The sequence below is a fragment of the Protopterus annectens genome, chromosome 13.part0 (assembly GCF_019279795.1).
Source record: "Protopterus annectens isolate FY-2018-M chromosome 13.part0, PAN1.0, whole genome shotgun sequence".
Lineage (NCBI taxonomy): Eukaryota > Metazoa > Chordata > Ceratodontiformes > Protopteridae > Protopterus > Protopterus annectens.
The window spans coordinates 1,322,969,551-1,322,995,113 of NC_056747.1; the positions used below are offsets into that span (position 1 = coordinate 1,322,969,551).

The 25,563-nt window shown below is 42.0% G+C and overlaps 1 protein-coding gene across 5 annotated transcripts in view; it reads left to right on the top strand.

The window, feature by feature from the left end:
• ZNF281 (zinc finger protein 281) overlaps window positions 1-25,563 on the top strand; it is an 849,413-nt gene that overhangs the window by 212,597 nt on the left and 611,253 nt on the right. For all 5 annotated transcript variants that reach the window (XM_044055344.1, XM_044055339.1, XM_044055340.1 and 2 more), the window contains exon 4: window positions 11,045-11,173. In XM_044055344.1, the coding sequence (XP_043911279.1) occupies window positions 11,045-11,173 (129 nt within the window). The remainder of the gene's footprint in view (window positions 1-11,044; window positions 11,174-25,563) is intronic.

The window sequence follows — 25,563 nt, forward strand, 5'->3', positions numbered from 1 at the left end:
CTTGGATGGGTCCAGAGCCACTGAGCAGGCACCAGCTTCTGAGGGTGTTTTCGGGCCTCAGCATTTTTACATTAAACTGACGCCAGCAACAAAACCAAGGTCAAAAACTTGTGTGTAAAAAAAACGATGCATGAGCCACGTGCTCAGGCCCCTATACCTAAAAAACAGATGGTCAAAATGGCTGAGGATTTAATTACCTTGATCAGGGGTTCCCAACCCCCCACCTGCTAAGAGGCCTAGGCAAGGCACTGATTATGAATCTTCAGATCAGGTTTCCATTTCGTTTGATTCCTCTTCTGATCAGGAATTTTCTATTCCACCCTATGAGGATTCTGATGCATCTCATCCTGAGGATTACTCTTTTGGAGAGACTTTGCATACTTTAAGGGAACATTTTCACTGGGAGAGTTAGGACTTCTCTAAATCAAAAAAGAAGCTTAGGGATTTTCTTCTTCCTCAGCATAGGCCTTTGGCTGTACCTGCTGTATTAGACATTGTTGTTGATGTGTTCTCGGAATCAAGCATGGCTCCTGATTCCCTGACTCCGGCTCCTTGTAAGCCAGAGAGATATTACAGGGTTCCTGACTCCCACACATTTCTTTTCAAAACTCCAGCTGCTGATCCTGAGACTATTTCTCAGGGTCCCAAAGGTGTTAAGGCTTCTACTGCCAAAAATTGTACCCCCTCTGATAGAGATTCCAGGGTACTGGATAGATGCAGTAAGAAGGTTTATATGTCTACAACCTTGGCAGTCAGGGCTTTAAACTACCAGTTTCATATGCTTAAATATCAACTACATGTTATGGGCTTACTGAAACAGAAAATGATGTTGATTTCTGATTGTGTGGAAAATAAGAGTTACAGGATTTATTGCATTCAGCAGATCAGGTTGGAAAGCATATTTTTGCAATGTGGTTTTGATTCCTTGGAGACCTCTTGTAGGGCCTCTGTTACTGGATCTGTGATTAGAAGGCATGCCTGGCTCAAAGAGCAAAATCTGCCTGATCATGTTAAAGCTTAATTGTTGGATGCCCCTTTGCAGCATGATACTCTGGTAATAAGGCAGAAGAGGTTTTAAAGAAAATGGAAGACAAAGCTAAATCTATGCAAACTGTAAAAGATTTCTTGCAGGTTCAGCCACCCAGGTTCAGTAGGCACTGGCCTACTAAAAATTGGTCCTTTCCTGTGTCCAACAAAGCCACTCAGGGCAAGCCTAGGTGCTCAAAAGGCTCCAGATATCAATCACAGGGTTCTCAAAGCAATGGGGTGCCTCCACCTCCAAATCTGGAGGAAACAAAACACAACCCTACAGTAAGCCGTTTCAATGACTTTCCTCTACCATCTCCAAGCACTTATCTTTTAGCAGCCTCCTTGTGGAGAAAATTAGCACTTCATGCTCAAAATTGGCAGTTAATTACCCAGGACAAGTGGGCATTAAACATAGTATCCCAGGGGTACAGATTTCATTTCCATACTTTGCCAATTCCAAACGGATGGCCGGATCTGCCACAAAACCAGTGGGCAGAGGCCCAGAAACAAGTCACGTCCCTCATGGATATGGGGGCTATTCAGCCGGTACCAGAAAAGGACAAGGATTTTATTCAAGACTTTTCCTGGTACCCAGAAAAGACAATTCATGGCGTCCAATACTGGACTTATCGATTCTGAACACATTACATTCCAAAATTCAAAATGTTGACTTTACAACAGCTACTGCCTATGCTAGGCAAGAATGCTTGGTTAGTAACTCTGGGCTTAAGAGGCACACCTGCATATCCCAATAAGGGAATCATGCAAAAGATACCTCCGCTTCAAAGCAGGTTTTTTGCATTACCAATTCTGCACTGCCCTTTGGCTTATCTACTGCGTCCAGGGTCTTTACAAAGTTCCTGGCACCAGTAATTGCGCTCTGCAGACAAAGAAACATTCAAATGTATCCTTATCTGGACGATTGTCTCATTCAAGCAGAGGACAAGGACACACTTCTTCAACATCTGGCATTTGTAAAAAGGCTTCTAGCATGCCTAGGGTACACCATAAACGAAAAATCACAACTGGTACCCTCTCAAATAATTACATTCCTGGGTGCAAGCTTGAATACAACTGCCCAGATGGCTTACCTCACTCCAGACAAACAAAGGCAATTGACAACATACTTCAAATAAATGGCAACAAAAACCCAGCTATCTGCAAGACAAATTCTGCAGGCTTCGGAGTGCATGGCATCCTACATTCTACTAATTCCATATGCGAGACTGCATATGAGGAAATTTCATTGGTACCTAAACAGTTTATGGAGTCAGCATTGTCGCATCTTGGCAACAATGATTTCTCTCATCCCCTGCCTACAACAGGAGTTTCTTTGGTGGGCAGAGACATGTCACCAAAACAAGGGACTGTCATTCACTCTACCCCCCTGTCACCCAAACCCTAACTACAGAAGGATCAGACTATGCTTGGGGGGCCCACCTGGCAGGGAGATGCATTCAGGGTGAATGGAGCCCAAACCAAATGCGTCTGCATATCAACCAGAAAGAAATGCTAGCTGTTCAGAATGCTCTGACAGCCTTCAAGGACTTACTTCATGCAGGACAACTACTGATAAAGACAGAACACCACAGTTATGTGGTACATAAAGAAGCAGGGAGGGATGCATATTCCTACCCCCTTTGCAGACTAGCCATGACCTTGTGGAACACAACCTTGACTTACCAAATACATCTTCAAGCTCAGTTCCTGCCAGGAAAGCAAAATACTCTGGCAGACTACCTAAGCAGAAATCTTATGGACCCGCACAAATCTTCAGCATGTTAACACAGAAATGGGGGAGGCCAGACATAGTTTTGGGGGAGAGGCAAATAGATCTATCAGTTGGGCAAATTCTGCACAAGAACTCATCACAAAAAAGCATGGAAATTGGATGCTCTATCCTTCAGCTGGAAAAACCTATCAGTCTATGCCTTTCCTCCTCTGCCTCTACTCTCCAAGGTCTTACTAAAAGTCAGACAGGAAAAACCAAAAATTATCCTAATTGCTCCAGACTGGCCTTGCCAGCACTGGTACCCGCTTTTAAGGAATATGTTGCACCTTCCTTCGTGGTACTTGCCTCAAACACCTCACCTACTGTCTCAGCAGAACTATGAAATTCTGCACACTCAGCTCCAAACTCTGAATCTTGCAGCGTGGCTAATCACCTAATTATTCAAACCAAATCTCTCAGTAAACCTGTGATGGCTGTCATTTTGGAAGCCAGAAGGCCTAGTACTAGAAAATCTTATGCTGATAAATGGAAGTGAATCTGTGCTTGGAACCAAGCACAAGGAATAGACACAGCAAACCCCAATATTCGTCAGATTTTACAATACTTAACTGAGATGCTTGACAAGGGCCTATCTTTTTCTTCAGTAAAAATCCATGCCTCTACCATCTCGGCTCATTATCTTTTCTCATCCACTGCTTAAACAGTATCTCAGAGGGGCGAAAAATTTAAGGCCTCCCAGGAGAGCACAAACTCCTGCATGGGACCTCAGTTTTGTGCTGGAAAAACTCACCCTGCTTCCTTTTGAACCAGCAGCTACTGCGGATATTTCTATCTTGGAAGACGGCTTTTCTTTTGGCAGTCACTTCAGCAAGAAGGGTTTCAGAACTACAGGCTCTCATGGCAGTGGAGCCTTTCATTATTTTTTACCCGGGCAGGGTGGCCCTCGGGACCAATCTTTTATGCCTAAGGTGGTATCCAGTGTGGCTCTTAATCAGACCATTCACCTGCCAACATGTTACCCAAATCCGCCGAACAAGGGGGAGCAGATTCTGCATTCATTGCATTTGCACAGCTAAGATTCTACTTAAACAGGACCAAATCTCTTAAAGTCTGAGCAACTACTGGTAGCATTTGCTGCAGGATCAGAGCGGAAGGCTATATCAAAGCAGACTATTTCTAAATAGATAAGCCACTGCATTCGTTTCTGCTATTTGCACCATGGTAAACCGGTGCCCAAGGGGATCAGATCACATTCCATCAGGGCTGCCTTTACTTCAGCAGCTTTTCTCAGAGGGGTCTCAACCAAAGACATTCTAGAAGCTGCTACTTGGAGCTCTGTTCATACCTTCACAAAGCATCATCATTTACCTCTCTTCTCTAAATCCAGGGCAGGCTTTGCCTCTGCAGTCCTGCAGGGCCTTATAGCCGTTCCTAATGCTGTTTAGTTCCATCCTCCCATCTATAGCTTTGGGATTCTACCCAAATGCAGTGACTGCAACAGTGAAACACTAAGAACATAGTACGGTTGTGTGCACTTACCATAAATGTTGATGCTCGAGTGTATTCACCGTTGCATTGCATTCCGGGTTACTCGCCCGACATCCCCCATTCTATACTTTTTCTTTCCTTCACTATTCTCAAAAGCCTTTGTGGTGTATTTGCTTTTAGTTGAAGGTAAAGTTTGTTTCTAAATTTGCATTTATATATTTACAGGTTATATATATTTTTGCTCCCCATTTGGGGGGCACCTGACCTCTGGGGCAGGAAAAACTGATGAAAATGGTGTCTGCTGCATGTTTTATACCCCTGACTACCTGACGTCATGGAAGAGGAGACAGCAACCGACGCAGGACCAAAGACTTTGTTATTCAGGCCGACTGAGGGCAACCTGCCAGCAGATTACACAAATGTAATGACTGCAACAGTGAATACACTCTAACATCTACATTTATGGTAAGTGTACACAATTGTACTTTTTTGGTGTACTATGTCGTAAATGAAATTGGTCTCTTGTATTCTCTGTCATTTAATCCTTGATCTTTTATATCATACTCATATGCGTACATATACAATGTCAAATAATTGTGCGCATTCATTACTTTACCCATTAAAAGAATGGCCAGATATGTATAGTATGAAACCAATATAGAACTTCTAGTTATACAGACTGCTCAGATGTTGCTGTTTTCAGTCTAAGATGGTTGGAACTATCTAAAAGCTTTATTTACAAGTCTAGTTGTATATTTCTGTTGGAAATAAGCATGAGTGCATCATCAGGTTTAGTTGCACTTATTTTCCCAATTTCTGGCCTGGGTCCTTGTGACAAGTGTGCTTTAAACAGCCTGTGAAAAGTGTTTGAATAACTGGCTGAAGATGACTTAATTTAGATAGCTGAAGGGGATTAAATTGCTTTTGTGGGTCTGATATTGCTTTTAGTATTCATTTCAGTTTTACTCAACGACAAAGCGAAAAGCCACTAGCTGGAGACGAAAAAAATTTATTTTGTACAAAAACAAGAAACTAACTTCGAAATTTACAAGAACACAAATAAAAGTAATGTTACATTACCCTCAGTTGGCCTGATTAACAAAGTCTTGGGTCCTGCATCGGTTGCTATCCTTTCTTCCATGACGTCAGGGGTATAAAACATGCACCCAACGCCATTACATCAGTCTTTCTTCCTGTGCGGTGCCCGAAGCAGAAGTAGTTCGCAAGTGCCGGTCGGCCGACTCCTGAAATTTTCGTTTTCGAGTTTCAGAACCGAAGTCTTCAACTAAAGCTAAGTACCCCGTTGGGGAAACTTTTTCTTGCTCCTTACCGATGTCAGTAAAAGTTAATAATTGCATTACTTGTGGAAAGCAAATACCTCTTAAAGATTTTCATTCGTACTGTATTCCTTGCCTAGGCCCTGACCACGACGTACCTTGCTGTCGGTTTTGTGCTTTATTTAATCAGCGCACTATCTGTCGTCTGTATATTTTCGCCTCTAAATATTTCGTTTCTCGGTTTAATTATCCAGAAATGTCGGTTAACCATCCGACTTCCGGGATTCTGAAAAATGCAAAGATAAAGACAGAGACAGGCCGCTGAGGTCCATAACTGCCGACGACGCTTTTTCTAAGCCAGTTGCCAGTACTCAGTGAGGTGCTTTTGCAGCCCCTGATACCCGCTATTCGCAGGCCTTTACTAAGACCCATTCGGAGTCTGGTATGCCACAAGATGCTTCAACTATGGAACCCACGTATGTCTCTATCTTGGATGGGTCCGGAGCCACTGTGCAGGCACCGGCTTCTGATGGTGTATTCAGGCCTATGGACTTGCATATTAAACCGACGCCTCCTTCTTTACTTGGGCCTAAATCTCGATCCATGCCTAAAAAAACCGACGCCCATGCCACATGCTCAGGCCTCTATGCCTAAAAAACTAATTATAAGAATGGCTGAAGATCTAATAACTCTTGGAGGCCTAGGACCGAAGTTGATTATGAATTTTCTGATCAGGATTCTGTTTGTTGATTCTTCTGATGATGTGGATTTGCCCTTATCTACTTATGAAGATTCTGATGCAGAGGACTCCATTCCCTCTGCTTCCTCTCCTGAAGATTTTTATTTTGGGGGAACCTTACATACTCTAAGGGAGCATTTCCACTGGGAAAGCCAGGATTTTTCTGATTCAAAAAAGAGGCTTAGGGATTTCCTTCTACCTCAGCATAGGCCTTTAGCTATTCCTCCTGTACTAGACATTGGTGATGATGCTTTTTCGGAATCTAGTTTGGCCCCTGATTCCCTGCTTCCTGCTCCCAGAAAACCTGACAGATACTACAGGGTCCCTGAGTCCCACAAGTTCCTTTTTAAAAATCCTGTTGCAGATCCAGAGACTATTTCACAGGGGTCCAAGGGCATTAAGGCTTCTACTGCTAAAAATCCTACCCCTTCTGATAGAGACTCCAGGGCACTGGATAGATTGGGTAAGAAGGTTTACACTTCTGCAACCTTGGCCATTAGGGCTTTAAAACTGCCGGTTTCATATGTTAAAGTATCAGGAATATGTTATTGGACTGCTTAAACAGAAAATGATGTTGATTCCTGACTGTGTGGAAAATAAAGAATTACAGGATTTAATGCATTTTGCTGAACAAGTTGAAAACCTACTTTGTAATGTGGTTTTGATTCATTAGAGGCCTCTTGCAGGGCTGCTTTTACTGGGTCTGTGCTCAGAAGGCATGCTTGGCTTAAGGAGCAATCTTTGCCTGACCATGTTAAAGCTAAATTGTTGGATGCTCCTTTAAATCAGGACCGCCTGTTTGGCAACAAGGCTGAGGAAGTTCTTAAAAAGATGGAAGATAAAGCTAAATCTATGCAAACTGAAGATTTTTTTTACAAGTTCAGCCTCCTAGATTTAGTAGGCACTGGCCCTCTAAGAATTGGTCCTTTCCAGCCCCTTCCAGGTCTTATCAAGCCAAACCCAGACACAGCAAAAACCCCAGGTTTCACTCCCAGGGGACACACAGAACTAAGCAGTGGGGGCCTCCACTTCCAGATCTGGGAATAATAAAACTCCCCTATGGTAAACTATCTCAATGACATTGTTTTAAAATTTCCAAGCACTTATCAATTGACTGCCCCTTTGGGGGGAGAGATTGCTCCTCATGCAAAGAATTGGAAACTCATTACCCAGGACAAATGAGTTTTAAATAGTGTCCCAGGGATACAGATTTCACTTCCACACGTTCCCAACACCAAGTGGGGGGCCGGACCTCCCCCCAAATCAGTGGGAAGTGGCCCAAAAATAAGTAGTTTCTCTCAAGCATGGGGGCTATTTAACTGGTATCAGAAGAGGAAAAAAAGGGACAAGGTTTGTACTCTAGACTTTTCCTGGTACCCAGAAAAGACGATTCATGACGTCCTATCCTGGACCTGTCTACTCTAAACACCTTTTTGGAGATTCCAAAATTCAAGATGCTGACTCTTCACCAGTTGCTTCCTATGCTAGGCAATGATGTGTGGTTGGCAACGCTGGATTTAAAGGAAGCATACCTGCACATCCCAATCATGGAAACTTGCAGAAGATACCTACGCTTCAAAGCAGGCTACGCACACTGTCAGTTCTATGCACTGCCCTTTGGCTTATCTACTGTGCTCAGGGTATTCACAAAGTGCCTGGCTCCAGTTATTGCATTTTGCAGGCAAAGAAATATTCAAATATACCCATACCTGAGCGATTGTCTAATTCAGGCAGAAAGCCAGGACATACTTTTGAATCATCTGGCTTTTGTACAAAGGGTTCTAACTTGTCTGGGGTACTCCATAAACGAAAAGAAATCACACTTGGTACCCTGTCAACAAATTATATTCCTGGGAGCAAGCTTGAGTACAGCTCCCCAGATGGCTTACCTCACGACAGAGAAACAAATTAATTTGACACCCTACTTCAAACAAGTGGCCACAAAAACCCTGCTATCTGCAAGGCAAGACAAATACTGCAAGCCTTGGGGTTCATGGCCTCCTGCATTCTTCTAATTCCATATGCAAGACTGCATATGAGGAAACTACAATGGTATCTAAAAAGCCTATGGTGTCAACGTTCTTCAAGACCTAGAAACAGTGATTCCTATCGTACATTGCCTATGCCTAGAGTTCCGTTGGTGGGCAGAGGCCTGCCACCAAAACAAGAGGCTACCTTTCACACCACCCCCTGCTGCCCAAACCCTAACAGACACATCAGACTATGCATGGGGGGGGGCTCACCTGGCAGGGAAGTGCATTCAGGGCAAATGGAACCCAAGTCAAATGCACCTGCATATCAATCAAAAAGAAATGTTGGCTGTACAGAATGCTCTGACAGCCTTCAAGGACCACATTCTTCCAGGACAACTAATGGTAAAAACGGACATCACCACTGTTATGTGGTACATAAACATGAAGGGGGGTACACATTCTTTCCCCCTCTTCAGACTAGCCATGGTGTTGTGGAACACAGCCTTGAGCTACCAAGTGCACCTACAAGCTCAATTCCTGCCAAAAAAATTAAGTACACTGGCAGACGGGCTAAGCCGAAACCTCATGGACCCACATGAGTGGAAACTGGAACAAAGGATTTTCAACATGTTGACAAGCAAATGGGGGAGTCCAGATATAGACCAGTTCGCCTCTCCCCAGAACTGCCAGTTGGACAAATTTTGCACAAGGACTCCCCACAAACAAGCCTGGAAAGTGGATGCTCTGTCCTTCAGCTGGAAAAACCTATCAGTCTATGCCCCCCCCCCCCCGCCTCTGCTCTCAAAAGTACTACTAAAAATCAAACAGGACAAACCAAGGATGGTTTTGATTGCTCCAGACTGGACACGCCAGCACTGGTACCCCCTCCTGCGCAGTGTGTCACTGTTATCTCCATGGCACCTGCCTCAGACGACTCACCTGCTGTCTCCGCAGGAGAACAAGATTCTGCACCCTCAGCTTTTAACACTGAATCTTGCAGCCTGGCTGATGATCTTTCCTTTACCATCCCTCAGCAAACCTGTGATGAATGTCATTTTCGAGGCAAGGCGGCCTAGTACTAGAAAATCTTATGCTGAAAAATGAAAGATTCTGTGCCTGGAACCAGTCTCAAGGAATGAGCACAGCAGCGCCCAATTTACCTCAGATTTTACAATACTTAACTGAGATGCTTCACAAGGGCCTGTCTTTTTCCTCCATTAAAATCCACGCCTCCGCCATTTCAGCTCATTATAACACAGAACCTCCCCTCTTCTCTCATCCACTGCTCAAGCAGTTCCTCAGAGGGGCCAAAAATTGGAGACCACCCAGGAGAGCTGCATCCCCAGCCTGGGACCTTAACTTTGTCTTGAAGACACTCACTCTTCCTCCTTTCGAGCCAGCTGCTACTGCAGAATTAAAATTTATTTGTTGGAAAACAGCTTTCCTTTTAGCAATCACTTCAGCTAGAAGGGTATCTGAATTACAGGCCCTTATGGCAGTGGAGCCCTTCATCATCTTTCATGCGGACAGGGTGTCCCTCAGAACCAGTCCATTCATGCCCAAGGTGGTTTCAGTGTGGCTCTTAATCAGTCCATTCATTTGCCAACCTTCTTTCCCAATCCACAGAATAAAGGGGAACGGATATTGCATTCCTTAGATGTGCACAGACAACTTAGATTCTAATTGGACAGGACTAAACCTCAAAGGAAATCTGAACAACTGGTGGTATTTGCTGCAGGGGCAGAAGGGAAGTCTATTTCAAAGTAAACCATTTCTAAATGGATAAGCCATTGCATTCATTTCTGCTATAGGCACCATGGAAATCCTATCCCCAAGGGGATCAGACCTCACTCCACCAGGGCTGCATCTACCTCTACAGCCTTTCTCAGAGGCGTCCCTACCAGGGACATCCTAGAAGCTGCTACCTGGAATTATGTACATACTTTCACCAAGCATCATCATTTGCCAATTTTCTCTAAATCCAGAGCTGGCTTTGCCACTGCAGTCTTGCAGGGCCTTATAGCTGGCCCTAATGCTATCTAAATTCCTCCTCACAACCATAGCTTTGGGAATCACCAAGCATCATCATTTGCCAATTTTCTCTAAATCCAGAGCTGGCTTTGCCACTGCAGTCTTGCAGGGCCTTTTAGCTGGCCCTAATGCTACCTAAATTCCTCCTCCCAACCATAGCTTTGCGAATCTACCCAACTGTAATGACTGCAACAGTGAAACATGAAGAACATAGCACAGTTGTGTACACTTATCATAAATGTAGATGTTTGAGTGTATTCACTGTTGCAGTTTTGGGTACCCTCCCTCCAGCCCCTTAACTTCTTTTGGCTATACCTCTACTTTCCTTTACTTAAAAGCCTTTTTGGTGTATTTGCTTTTTTGTTGGAGGTATATCTTCGTACTTTTATATTTAATTGCTTCCCATTAGGAGGGCACCGGGCACCTGAAATCTGGGGCAAGAAAAACTGATGTAATGGCGTTGGCTGCATGTTTTATACCCCTGACAACCTGACGTCATGGAAGAAGGGACAGCAACTAACGCAGGACCCAAGACTTTGTTAATCAGTCCGACTGAGGGCTGCCTGCAAGCAGATTACCCAAATGTAATGACTGCAACAGTGAATACACTCTAACATCTACATTTATGGTAACTGTACACAACTGTTCTTTCTCGTGTTTTATCATGTTTTATTCATTTTTATTTCTCTTCTAACATCTACATTTATGGTAAGTGTACACAACTGTTCTTTCTCGTGTTTTATCATGTTTTATTCATTTTTATTTCTCTGTCCAGTTAACAGACAAGGGAGACAAGGATATTGGTGTGGATCCAAAAGAAGATGGTTCTGCGAAAAAAGAAAAAAGACAACACTTAGAGTCTCAGGAAGTTAAACAGAAACGGAAAAGAAGTGATTCTTCAAAGGTGAGTTCAACCAAGTTCTGTACATTTTGAGAAATTCTGCTTAGCTACTTATCATTCTGCTGTCTGAAGTCCATTGGAGCATTTTTACACATGCTTATCAGCCCATTTTTTTCCCATTTTTCTTTCTACATGGGGTTGGAGTATCGTGTTAATTGTTGCCATCTCTCTAGATTCAGTGCCACACTCCTGCCTTCTTCAATACTTGTCTGACTGTCGCAGATCTTTTTTCACACAATCCATCCGCCCCTTTGGTGGGCATCTTTGCTTCCTCTTAACTTCATCCTGTCTGTCCCAAATCTTCCTCACCAGATTGTCTTCTGTTTTTCTGCACATGTCCAAACAACTGTAATCTGGTCTCTCTGATCTTTTCTGCAGTTGGAGCTACTTTTTCTTCTGCTCTTATGTCCTCATTTGTTTGTCTGTCCCATAGCGCACATCCTATCACCCTTCCCAGACACTTCATTTCCATCACCTCTAGCTTCTTCAACTGTTCTACCTTTACTGCCCCGGTTTCTGCACCATACAGTAGTACTGATCGCACCATTGACTTTTACACCTTACTTTTCAGCTTTTTTTGCTTTCTTCTGTCATAGACTATACTTGACACTCTGTACCAATTGTTTGCAGCCCCTCTGATTCTAGCTTTGACTGCTTCATTCAGAGTTCCTGTCTCCTCAACCACCCCTCCCAGATATTTGAAGCTCTTTACCTGTTCCACTGTATTCTCTTCTCTTCTGTTCTCAGCTTCTTCTGATTTCCCTAATTTTCTGCCGTTACCACTGTCTTATCTGTGCTTAGTTTCATCCAAAATGCCTTCAGTTTTGCATTTCCATTCTCCTATCCTTTGCTGAAGTTCTTACTCTGAGTTTGCCTGAAGTGCTGCATCATCTGCATACAGCAACTTTGTTGAACTGTCCCCTCTGACCTGTTTGCTAATGTAGTGCATCACCAGTATGAACAGCAGTGGGCTCAGAGCTAAACCCTAGTGTACACCCACTCCCACTGGTAACCCCTCTGTGAGGCCGAACACTGTTCGTTCTTGAGTCATTGAGTCCTTCTACAGTGCCTGCACTAATTCTACCAATGTTTCTAGGACTTCAAACCACCGCAGTACTACCCAGATCATCTTTCATGGGACCTTGAAAAATGGTTTCTCCAGGTCTAGGAATGCCCAGTTGGAGAGACTGCTCATCTCTTCTCCATTGCCTGTCTCATTGCAAACATCAGGTCAGTTGTGCTGCATTCTGTGATCTGAATCTGAACTGCTCATCTCCCATTTTGCATTCTGCTACTCTGTGTATATTTTTCAGTCAACCTCTCCAGAGCTTTCATGCATTGTGATAGGAGTTTGATGCCTCTTAACTGCCCACAGTTGTGGGTGTCCTCTCTGTTCTTGTACACTGGCACAAGTATGCTTATTCTCCAGTCATCTGGGATACGCTTTTCTCTCCACACTGTATGAGTATCCTCTGGAGCCATTTCTCCCCCATCTCACCCATCATCTTTCATATCTGCTGTGACCTAATCTGAGCCTGCTGCTTTCCCTGACTTCATTTTTCATTTATCTTTTCTGTAGTCCTAACACATGCTTAGTCGTTCTTTTAGTTCACTCCAGTTGAGTGGAGCCAAGATTCTACATTTTTCTTAAGCCGTTGTACTACAGAATTGTAACATGTCTTCCCCTAAACGTAAAAAGGAAATTTATTTATTTATCATTTGTTGACCGGGAATGTCAGACTAGGTTCCACAGAGCCTGTTTTCAGCAGAGGCCTGGGGAGAAATGCTCCAGATGCATGTCTTTGGAATGTGGGAGGAAACCGGAGTACCCGGAGGAAACCCAGGCGAACACAGGGAGAACATGCAAACTCCACACAGAAGGCACCCCAGCCGAGAATCAAACTGGAGAACCTCTTGCTGTGAGGCGACAACGTTAACCGCTGCACCACTGTGCCGCCCGAAATGAGATTTATTTTAAGCCCTTCATATAAATGCTCGAGAACATGTTTTCACAATGGCTTTAAAAACATTAAGAACTTCCAAAAGTTTCCCTTTGGGGGATTGGCCTTTAAAAAATGTTTAAAATTGGGGTTTTTGTTTAAGGGGTAACCCATGGGGATTTATGCCCTCAGGAAGCGAATTTTTGGCCGGGAATTCCTAGGACCCCTGGGGGTTTTTATCCTTTTCCCGGGGCCTTCCATTTGGCGAAGCCCCTGGGGGGAAAGTCAAAACCTTGCCCATGATCTTGGAAAAGTTTGTTTTTTGGGGTTCCCCTTTGAAGTGTTTTTTAAACCGGGGAACCAAAAAAAATTTTTGGGGTCCCCCTTGGGGTTTTCTGTTATTTGGGGCCCTTGGTTGTTTAAAAAAGGGGGTGCCCCTTTGTTGCAGGGGGTTTGAAAAGGGCAGGGGACCTTTTTTGGGGCCCCCTCCCAGGACCCCCTAAATTAACAGCTAGAGGAAAGAATTTTTTAAAAGGATTTTCTGTGGGAATTTTATTTTTTTTGAAAAAGAAAAGGGTTTGATTTAAATTCCGTTTAAAAAGGGAAATTTCCAGGGAAGGCGGGAAGGGAAGTTTTCACAAATTTTTGGCCCGGGGTTACCTTGATTTCAGGGTTTCGGGACTTGATCAAAGAAGGGTGTTTTTTTTTAAGGCCCCTTAAGGGGGGGGAAAGGGGCAAAACTTTTCCAACCCTAATCGTTTTATGGGCCGGGGACGGCGGGCCCGGCAGGTTGGTTAGAAAGGTGGTGGGCTTTTCCTTTTAAAGGAAAAACCTTTTAACCCCTTTTTCATTTTTGTATATTTTTTGGCCCCTTTTCCGGGAAAAAAACCCTGATTAAGGTCCCCAGTGTGGGTTTTTGCCCCCGGGGGTTTTTTCCCACCCCTTTTGGGGTTCCCCCCAAAAGGCCGGAAAAGTAAAAGAAAAAATTTTCCTAAAAAATTAAGGGTTTCCCCTAAACACAGAGTTTTCCCAAAAGGGGGGGAACAAAAGGGTGGGGGGGGGTAAGCCCCAAATAAAACCTTTATGTTTTTTTGCCCCCCATGTTCCCCGATTTTTCGGAGGAGCGGGAAATTGTCCTTCCCGGGCCGGGTCCCCTTATGACGGGTCATTCCCTTTTAAATTTTTATTTTCTTTTTTTCCCAAAATAAAAAAATCCCTTAATTTAAGAAAGGGATATCCCTTTGGTTTAAAAACCTTTTGGAAAAAGAAAATTTTGGTTTAGCAAAAAGGACCTTTAAAGGTTTTTTTGCCAAAAAACGGGATAGAAATTTTTTTATTCAGTATTTTCGGGTGGTGGTTTCTTTCAGGCTGAAATTTAATTTTCCCCCCCTTTTGGGGAAAAGGAAACAGGGTTTAAACCCTTGGGTTAAAAAAAAAAAAATTCCAAAGGGTTTGCTTGGTAAAATTTTTTAAATTAGGGTTTTGGTCTTACCATTGGGGAAACCAAAAAAAAATGGGGGGAAAAAAGAAAAAAAGGAGAGAAAAAGGAAAAGGGTTTTCCAAAATTTGGCAGGAACCCCCCCACCAAGATCTTTTGTCCAAGAGTTTCCCTTTTCCATTTTAAAAAAAATTTAAATAAATTTGCGAAAAGTTTTTTTGGGGAATTCCACATGGCCAAAAAAACTGGGAAATATAAAAAGGAAAGCATTAAAATTTTCTTCTTTAAACAAAACGGGCCCAAAGCCGGGATTCAAAAGGTGTTGGGTAAGGAGCTATTTCCCCCATTCCCCCAAATAAAGGACCCGGGGATTTTTTTAAGGTTACCGGGAAATTTAAGGTTAAATTTTTCCCCAATGCAAAAGTTTAAAAGGGGGGATTTTCCCCGGGGGAAGCCCAATTTGGGTTCCCCCTTTCCTCCTTGGGCCCAAAGGAGCCCCCAAGGGTCATTATGGGGGAGGCAGTCCACACAGGAAAAAGAACCCCTTGACAAAATTTTAAAAAAAAGATGAAAATTGCTTTTTGAAGCCCTTCAAGTTTTTTTTCCCCGGGGAAAGGGGATGTAGCGGGGAAAATTTTGGGGGAATAAAAAAGGGGCCGTATCCCCTGTGTCAAAAATTTTTTCCTTTAATGGGACTTTTTTCTGATAGAACGAAATGGAAAGGGGTCCAACCATTGGGACAAGTTAAAGGGGGTTTTTAGCCTCACATTTCCAAAGCCCTTAAAGAATTTCCCCAAAGGGGGAATTCCTTTTTTTCCCCCCAAAAAAAAAGGGAAAATAATTAAAGGAAAAGGGGGGAGTTACCTTGGGGGATTTTGTATGTTTTCCTTTTCCCCAAATGTTTTAAAGACAAAAGTTCGCTCCCAAAAATTGATTTTTGCTTTTCCTGCAAGGGGGCCCCTTTAAAAGGGGGACTGGAAGTTAAGTTTTGGGGCCACAGTCCATTTTCTTCCCCCCTTTTAATATTTTTTTTATTAAAGGGGTTTCCCTAATTACCAAATTTTAAGAATATTTTTGTTTAAAAATTTAAAATTTTTTTGGGAAAATAAATTTCCCAAAAATTGGGAAAAGGAAAGGGAAAAGTTTTTGGGGTTATCCAAAGTTTTTTTTTAAATGAACTCTTCCTGGGGTTAACTTTTTAAGGGTTAAAAAAACTTTTTAACGGGGGGGTTTTTCCAACTTTAATGTAAAATTTTTGAAAAGGGTTTTAAAAAAGGGAGTTTTTTTTAAAATTAAAAAAAATTCCTTTCCCCTTTAAAATTTTAATTTTTTTTTATTTTTTTTGGAATTTAGTTTTAATGTTTTTAAAATTTAAAATTACAGGAAAAATTTTTTTGGGCAAACCAGCTAAAAAAATTTTAAAGAATTAAGCATCATTTTTTTCCTTGTGTTAAAACGGTTTCCTTAAACCAACCCCCTTTTACCAAGGGGGAAAAAAATCAAAAAGTTGGGTTGGGGTTTTTTAAGTTTTAAATGGTTGAAAAAAATTACATTTGGAAAATTTCATCGTTTTTAAGGTACATTGGCAGCCAAAAACAGAAAAATATTTTTCTTATAAAGCAAAAAGGGACCTTTTTTTAAAAGGTTTTTTTAAGGGCTCACTTTTTTCCCTTGTTTTAAATTTACCCCTTAAATTTTAAAAAAGTTAAATTTTGGTATTCACCTTAAGAAAGATTGAAAATTGAAACCCATTTGTAGGCACTTGGGTACTTCCCCCAACTTTTTTTATTTAAGGGGATTTATTTTGGATGGCTTTTTGGTTATGCCCGGGGCTTTTGCCCCCGGGAAAGGGGTCTAGGGACGCGGTAAACAAAATTGAAAAAATAAAAATTAAAACATATAGAATTAGTTTTACCATAAGAGGTTTTGCCTTTGTTCCGGGAATTTTGGGCCAAAAAAGGGTTTAAAAACCCTTTCCCAAATCTTTCATTTGAATTTGATATTTTTTTTCAGGTGTACCCCCCTTTTTCCCCCTGGAAAAGGGGGAATTTGTTTTCGGGGTTAAAAAGGGGAAACTTTAAAGGGGGGTTAGTTAAAAAAAGTCTAAAAGGTTTTAATTGAAGTTGTTTTTAAAGTATTTAACCCTCTCACCCTTTAGATTGGCCAGCCAAAAAAGGGGTTTTTAAATTTTTTAAAGGAAGAAGGAGAAGGCCAAAACTAAATTTTAGGGAAGAAATAATTTTTTTGCACAGTTGTCGGGGAATAGAAGGGACAAGGGTAGATTCTGTGTATGTAAGAACATAACAGTAAAATTTGCTTTTCGGGATTTATATCTGACTTTAGTGCCTGTATGTACAGCTGTCTGGGGCAACTGCCCCTTCTGGGAAAAATTTTCCCCTTTTAGAAAATTTTTTGGGGGTTGTAATGAAATTTTTGTTCTTGGTCAAAGGTTGGGGTTTAGAAATGTATTTATTTTTGTTGAGTGTTTGTTTTTATTGAAGTGAAAAGTCTAAAAGTGTGACTCTGACAAGAGGCAGTATTTGTAAAAAAGACCAGCCTCCCAAGAAATGTGCATGCAATTTAATTGGAAATATATATTTCAAACGAACTGTTTTTGCAATATGTGGAAGTAATGTCTTTCTATCGGAATGGCTGCTTTGTCTTTTTTAGCATTGGATGTAAATGACCCAGGTATATAAAAAAAAGGAGAGAGTTGAATCAAGTAGTATAGTGCACAAATACTTGCTGGTGGTTTTCGGCCTCCACAGTAAGACTTTTCCTGTTCGATTCTCAGCTGGGCGCCTTGTGGGAGACATGCATAAAGGGGGCACCCCTTTTTGAAGGTTGTGTCGGGGCTGGAAACCGCACGAAAAATCTACTGCCAATCATTAGCGGACCTTTTTGGTTTCCCCCTAACCAAAGACACAGCAACAAGTGCACAAATAGCAATGTTACAGGAGACGGTTGGATAGAAGTGAGCATATGAATTTGACGGATCATTTTGGGGTTGCCATTCACCAGAAAGTTCCAAGATAAAGGGAAAAAAGAGTAATGGTACTGATCATGAGAGAGGCTGCATTAGTGATGGAAGATAAAGACCGTAATAGCAGATTTATTGTTACAGTAGTAGTTTTTTTTTTGGTAGGTTGTTGGCTTTAGGGGGCTGCAATGCCATGTATTTATGTTCCACATAAACCTAACAATATGAAAATTGGGGTTTTTTGGTAAAATACTAAGCTTTCAGCATGGAATATTATGTATTGGTGGTGACTGCAGTCTGATTTGCAGTAGTGAGGCTGTATTGAGGTGTTTTGGATAAGAAACCATAACACGAGGGTAGATTTGAAGAAATATACAAGAACATTTGTTATGAAAGAGGTGAATTCAGTAACAGGATCCAAGATGTAATGTGAATATTATTCTCCAGATCTTCATAAGTGGGATAGACTGAATACAAATGTTCACATGTGCATGCATATTTAATTAAAAGCTTTGACACTTTTCTAGTATCAGTCTCCAATCTTGCACAAATCAAAAGGTAAACATGAGACACTGGCACACTTGAATGGGTAGTGGAAATGATTCCAGTTATTTGGGAAAACAGAAATTTAAGAATGGCTAGCTAGTGAGTCGAATAAGATGAAAATGTGGGTTTAAAAAACATGGTAGAAATAAGAGAGAGGGAGGTATGGGGACAAAAGTATCACAGGAGTAGAATCTTCAGAGAAATAAGGAGCAACAGAATGCCACGGGAAAATGAGTATTTGGGTAATTTATATGACTTTAGAAAGCTGTTCTTTAGTAACTATTAATTCAGAACCAAAGCTATTTCTGCAGTGATTTGAAGCCTTGGAAAGAGGCTTTCAGCCTTTGGTCTTTAAAGACATATTCCCAATGTCTTTCAGGAATCCCTCTGCTTTTACTGGGCTCTGGATTCTTGCCAGTGTCTGCATTAGAAAACATTTGCTGATCAATCCATGATGTCCGTGGATTGAAGTGGGATGCACTGAGGGCTCAAGCAAAATTCACATTCCAAGTGACAAGGAAAGTAGAATACTAGGATGGTTTAATTTGGGAACAAGGTCTGTGTCTTTACTTTAGGGAGGAAACTGAATTTTGGGTAATGTTTTTTTTGTTAATTTAATATGTGGTATGTTTTACTGGTGAATTTAAAATGAATGGGGTTATTTAAGGCTTAGGAATGTATATTGTTTGTATCTGAAGAAGTTCAAAACGTATTATAAAAATGTGGGTTTAATGAGAGAGCCTTTATTGCTGAAAAAATTTGTTTTGTGCCTGAGAACTGTTTACTGCTTTATTGGAGGCCCAAAGGGTGAGTTTGTTCTTGTTTTTTTTTGTGCTTTTTTCTCCTTTTTAAGGTCCATGTCTCTGTCCCCCTGGCCTTTGAGAATTCTGAACTATCTCAAAGAAATGACGACTGAAGAGGTAAAGGACAAGGCCCTAGTAAATTAACTACTGGAGTTCTAAAGCCACACTTCCCATTTGGGTAAATACCAGGTGTGGCTTTGATGCCCTGAATGCTTCATGGGGTGGCAGCAGAGTTGATTGTTAGCAGATGAGCATAACTGAGGAACCAGCCACTGCAGTTTTTGTGACAGTATACAGTGCAATGATTATGTATTTACCTCCTTCCTGATTTTTTTTTTGCATGTTTGCCACACTTAAATGTTTCAGATCATCAAACAAATATAAATATTAGACAGATAAACCAAGCAAACACAAAATGCATTTTTTAAGTGATGATTTTATTTTTTAAAGGGAAAAAACTACCCAAAACCCTTCATGGCCCTTGTGAAAAAGTAATTGCCCCTAAATCTAATAACTGGTTTTGCCCCCCTTGGCAGCAAAAACTACAATCGGGTTTGGATAAACTGGAAATGAGTCTTTTACATCGATGTTGAGGAATTTTGGCCCACTTTTTTTGCAGAATTGTTTTAATTCTCCCCATATTGGGGGTTTTTCCGAGCAAAAACCCCTTATGCCACAGCATCTCAATTGGATTCAAGTCGGGACTTTGACTAGCCACTCCAAAACCTTATTTTTTTTTTAAGCCATTCAGAGGTGGACTTGCTGGTGTGTTTTGGATCATTGTCCTGCTGCAAAACCCCAAAGGCGCTTCAGCTTGAGGTCACGAACTGATGGCCGGACATTCTCCTTTAGGATTTTTGGTAGAGAGCAAAATTCATGGTTCCATCAATAACAGCAAGTTGTCCAGGTCCAGAAGCAACAAAGCAGCCCCAGACCATCACGCTACCACCACGTTTGACTGTTGGCATGTTGTTCTTTTTCTGAAATACTGTTATTTTTTACACCAGATTTAACGGACAACCCCCCAAAAAAGTTCAACTTTTGTTTTGTCAGTCCACAGAATATTTTCCCAAAAGTCCTGTGGTCATCAAGATTTTTGGAAAAGTGAGACTAGTCTGTTCTTTTTGTCAGCAGTGGATTTTCCCTTTTGGAACTCGCCATGCATTTTTTGCCCAGTTTTTTTTTTTTAGGGTTTGAGTCATGAACACTTATGTTAAGTGAGGCCTGCAGTTTTTTAGATGTTGCTCTGGGTTTTTTTGTGACCTTTTGGGATGAGTTGTTGCTTCGCTCTTGGGGTACTTTTGTAGGTCGGCCACTTTGGGAAGGTTCACCACTCTTCCATGTTTTCTCCATTTGTGATAATGGATCTCACCTGGTTTGGGCATCCCAAAGCTTTAGAAATGGCTTTGTAATTTTTTCCAGACTGATAGATGTAAATTTAAATTTGTTTCTCATCTATTGGAATTTCTTTAGATCGTGGCATGAATGTCTTTTACATTACGGCATGATGTCTTCCTTTTGGGTTTTTTGGCCTACTTCAGTTTGTCTTGACAGGTTCTATTTAAGTGAACTCTTGAGTCAACAGGTCTGGCAGTGATCAACCCTGGGTGTGGCTAGTGATATTGAACTCAGCTTTCCCTAAACTGTGGTTAACCACAGTTACTTCATGATTTAACAAGGGGGCCCGGCAATTACTTTTCACATAGGGCCATGTAGGTTTGGATATTTTTTTCCCCTGAAGCAGTAGTCACTCAAAAACTGCATGTTATGTCTACTTGGGTTATCTTTGTCTAATATCTGTCTAATATTTAAATTTGTTTGATCTGAAACATTTAAGTGCAGCAAACATGCAAAAAATAAATCAGGAAGCGGGCAAATACTTTTTCATTGCACTGTAGCTTCTCAGTGCCCCAGTAGAAAAGGATGTTGGATCTTCAGCTGAGCAGGTGTTAGCTAGGTAGTGTAGGGAGTGGAGCAGTTGTTCAACATATTTTTCACTGTTGCACTCCTGATTTTTGGCACTCTACCCTGCAGAATCATGATTGGCCATCTCGATTTTCATGGCTTTATCTTCCCCCTGAGCCTTGGACAATCTTCCCACCACTAAGCAAGAACATCTGTGGTAAAAGTCAAAGCTATCTTCAGCTTTTCTTGCCTTACATGGCCCAAACCATGCATGCTTACTAGCCTTGTTAGTCCACTGTGGTCAGCCTGCTATAGAATGTTCCTTGTGGAATGTTTTCTTATCTTTAAGAGCTTCCTGTTTGCTAAAATGACTGATTCTGAATCCAAAACATTTGTCAAAATCAGTCATTTGAGACTCCATTTCCCCCAAAAGGTTTTCATTGTTTGTGCTTATTTTGCCACAAGCCAGAGCACAGTGTGGACTCTTGTCCATATTTTTAGTTTCACTCTTGAGGAAAATCTGGAAGAAAAAACAAGTCTTTCCAGGAGTTAATGGCTTTTAAAAACATGGCCAGCAAAAATGAAAGAGGGGCAGCAACAGTGGTCCCTCCCATAAAGGTGGTGCCTCAACAGATCCTGGAAACTATCGCCCCATAAGCCTGACTAGCTTGGTCTGCAAAGCTATGGAAAGGATCATCATGGACCTCATAAATAAAGATATTGGGGCCCAAAACACTGGATCCTCCCCAGTTCGGCTTTAAGGGCAGATCCTTCTTAAACCTGGTTGTTTTCTTTGAAACAGCCACCAAGGCCTTTGGGGGGGAAGGTGGTCCAAAAGCCTACCTGGACCAAAAAGCCTTCGATACAATACCCCACTGGGCATTATGGAAAGCCCACCAGCTTAAATATAAACCCCTATGTCACTAGATGGATTGCAAACTGGCTCAAGTGCAGTAACCACATGTTTTGTATTTCTGGAGTCATGTCAGACTCCAAACCAGTTACAAGTGGTGCCCCAAAAGGCTCAGTCCTGGGACCTCTTGTTCGGTATATATTTCTGGAGATGCAGGCCAACACGGAAGGACGGGGCTGACCAATTTCCCAGATGACTGCAAATTAATAACTCTCCAGATGACACAAGCATCCTCCAAAAGGGCCTCATAGAAACAGACAACTGGTGCCAGTGCCATGGCCTCAAGCTAAATCCCAAAAAAGTGTATAGTCATCCCTTTGGCAAAAAAAGTACAAATTACCACATAGGTGGAAATCCATTAAGTACAGAAGAAGTAATTGGGGACCTGGGGACCCAAGTTGATAGAAACCTCTCATTTGACAACCACGGGCCAAAGTGGTTAGAAAACATTTTATATAGCCCACCTAATCATGAAGGGATTCACATCTAGATCGGGGAGGTCATCGTCCCTTTTACTCACCCCTCATCAGGCCCATAATTGAGTACAATCCCCCTTTGGGATGTACCTTACCAGACACCTGCACCCTGGAAAGCCCCCAAAAAGTACCTCACCAAGAGGATCAAAGGGCTCAAACAGATGCCTTTGCTGCCCGGTTAAAGAAACTCCAGCTCTACTCAGTGGCATCCCGCCTGTTCAGAGGCATCTGTGCCTGATTTATAAAGCCATGTCCAACCCGGAATTAATGGACTTGCACCTCAGAAAACCCAAATCCCATATTGGGCCGAAAACTTGAACCTCAGCACTGAAATAAATAGGACATGCTGGAGGGACAGATTCATAACCCAGAGGCTCCCTTCACTCTGGAATAAAATCCCAGTCCAGGTTAGGCAGAGTCCTCATTGACCTCTTCAAGAGGAATCTTGATGAGTGGATGGGAGATCGTGGGGTTTCCCCCGGTATCATTTTGTGTCACTGTTAGATAGAGGCATAGTATACTAACCTCTAAAAAGGGCATAGAAAAATAAATTTAAAAGGGGTGGCAAAGCCAAACACATTCTGGCTTTATAAATGCCCTAGGGCAGTAGTAGAATGAACCTATGAACAGACACAAACATCTTGGGACCTTTGCAAGGGGGGCATTCTGACAACAGGAATTGGAAGAATATCTGGATGCATATGTGAGGTTTTGTGGTCTATTAATTTCAGGCTTGAAGAGGTTTTTTCCCTGCCAATCCTGGAGTCTGTTTTGGATTTTGTGCATCTGCTCTGGGGTGTGAGAGGGCTTAGATTAAACTGTGCTTTTCCCCCTTTTAGTTGCCAGGCTTCTGCTGAACAAGTTGCCCAAGTGGCTTAGAATTTCTTGTGTGTTCTGAAGTGCAAACAGCCAGCAGTGCAAATCCCTGAGGTGTACAGGGCCCCCTCTGAGAAGAGGAGGCTAGAACCTTCTGTTGATCATTCTGATTCTCATGATTCCTAAACAGATTGAACTTGATTATATGCAACAGACAACCTTCTGCTGCTGCAGCTGAATCTGATATTGGGGTCACCTTATCTTCTAATTTTTTTTGGACACGCTCCTCATAAAATGAAAGAGGAGCTAAATGGAGAAGCTAAGAAATATTCAAAGGCCAAACTTTTTTTTTTTTTTTAAGCTGCACAGCAAGAGGTTCGGGGATCCGGGGCTGGGGTGCCTTCGGGGAGTCTGCATGTCCCCCCTGTAGTCGCCTTTCCCCAGGTTCCCCATCCCAAAGACATGCTGTAGGTGGATTGGACACACTAAATTGGCCCTGGGTGTGTTTTCCTTCTAGGGAATTGGGCCCCGGCTGGAAACCCAAAAACTCCACTGCCAATCATGAGCAGACAGGTGATCTGTTGTGGCCCCTAACCGGGAAAAACCCGAAAGTAGAAGAAGAATTGAAGAAAGTAGAGGATCCATGGACAGACATACAGAAATTGGATGAAAAATGTACATTGATGCATCATTGTTCCAGTGCTGAAGTAGCCTTAAGGCCATATAGATTGATTATCAAAACCTGTGCAACCTGACAACGGGAAGAATTCCAAGTGCCTGGAGAAGGGCCCCTATCAAAAGTCCTGAATGTTTAAAGAATCCAGTCTGTACTGCTTTGTAAAGGCATGTACAGAGGACCATGTTGTTGCTTAAATGCTTCTGGGGTCCTTCAGTGGAATTTTGGGAAAGGGAATGAAGATAAGGTCCTCAAAGTGTGTGCCTGGAACTGCCAGACACTGGTTTAGTGTGATGTGTGCAAAAAAGGCAAATGTTGAGGACAACCATCTGGAAATGTCTTTTGACAGTGTTATCCTTCGTAGTCCCAACATATGAAGTAGCTGATCCACTAAAGGAATTAGTTTAAGGAGCTGCACAAGTACAGCCTGAGTATGTAGAATCATTTATTTCTGGTTCTGAGGGACAGGATGGAACAATGGGAGACGGGCCCAGATTCCTGTAAACTCTGCAAACCTTGGCCTTGCATGAAGGATTTTTTAACCCCTTTCCTGTGGGGCCAACGGGGGTCACCCACTATGAAAGCTTTACACCTCCTGTTGGAGATGTCAAATCAGTGAGCAGAACAGTCTTCAGTGTAATGAACATTAATTCTGCTTGGGGGCAGGTTCAAATGGAGATGTAAACTCTTCTAGCAGAAAGTTAAGATCCAAGGAAGGAACAGCCTGTTTGCTTGGTTATTGCAGGTCTAACACTTTTAAAAAAAAAAATTTTTTAAATGAAAATCTTAAAAAACGTGGATGATCCATGGACAGACATAGAAAAATTTGGGGCAAAATGTACAATAATAAATTAGTACAGGGGGCCAGTGGCTAGTAATGAAAGGCTTTTTATACCAGAAGTACATAATCCCAGACAAAGACCTGGTTTTTGGGCAATCTGCTAGAAAAACCTACATACCAACATAAAACCCCCTTTTATCAGGATTTCTTGTCTCCTTTTTATACCTGCTGCAATCCTCTAAAGAGCTACCAAAAAGGTACCATAATTGAGTCATCCAAGCAGATAAACCTCAATTTAAATTAACTTGATTTATCAAACCCCCCTCATGGGGTGTGAATGGACTAGGTAGTAAAAACTTGAGGTAAGGGCCCCTTTGGCCAGTTTCAAAAAAGTAAGATCCAGTGTTGTCGGGGCCCAAAAAGGGGGGTCACCATAAATATTTTTGTAGAGTCCTCCTAAATCTGCAGAATTACTACAGATGTAAAAAAAGGGAAATTAATAAATAATTCCTATTAAGGGAATAAAAAAAATCTGTCTGAAATCCCCAAATCCAATTCCAGGAAACCCCTTCATTCTTTTCCCATTTAAGATGGTCTTTGTTGGGCTCTGCTGGTCTGCCACTGTTTTTTGCTGTGGTGGAAAGTGGTATGTTTGGGGGGTTTAAAAAAGTGCTGAGGAGTTGCCCCCAAACTGATCATAACCATCTTGCAAAAACATCCCTATACTTCTTGCTGTTAGATGTACCGCATCACTGTGGTGGTGTCTGAAGTCATTTGGAGAGGCCCCAAGACCATTGATATTAAAAGGTGTGGATCACTGCATACCTCATTTAGGTTTACATGCTTTGGTCTGTCTGAAGAATCCCACAGACCTTGCACCTTTGTCGCCATAGAAACTGAAACTGCCCCAAGCATAATAAAAAGGATTCTGTCATTGCACTTTTAGTTGGAGGTTGAGGAAAGAGGAGACCTGCATGTGGTCTTGGTAGTCCCTACAATGCAGCTTCATTTATGCAAAACTCAAAAAAGGTATCTGAAAATTTATGAAATGCAAGTATTGGGTCCATGTTTTTTCACATCCCTTTTTAAATCCTTCTTGTGTGTTAACCTGGCAAGAGG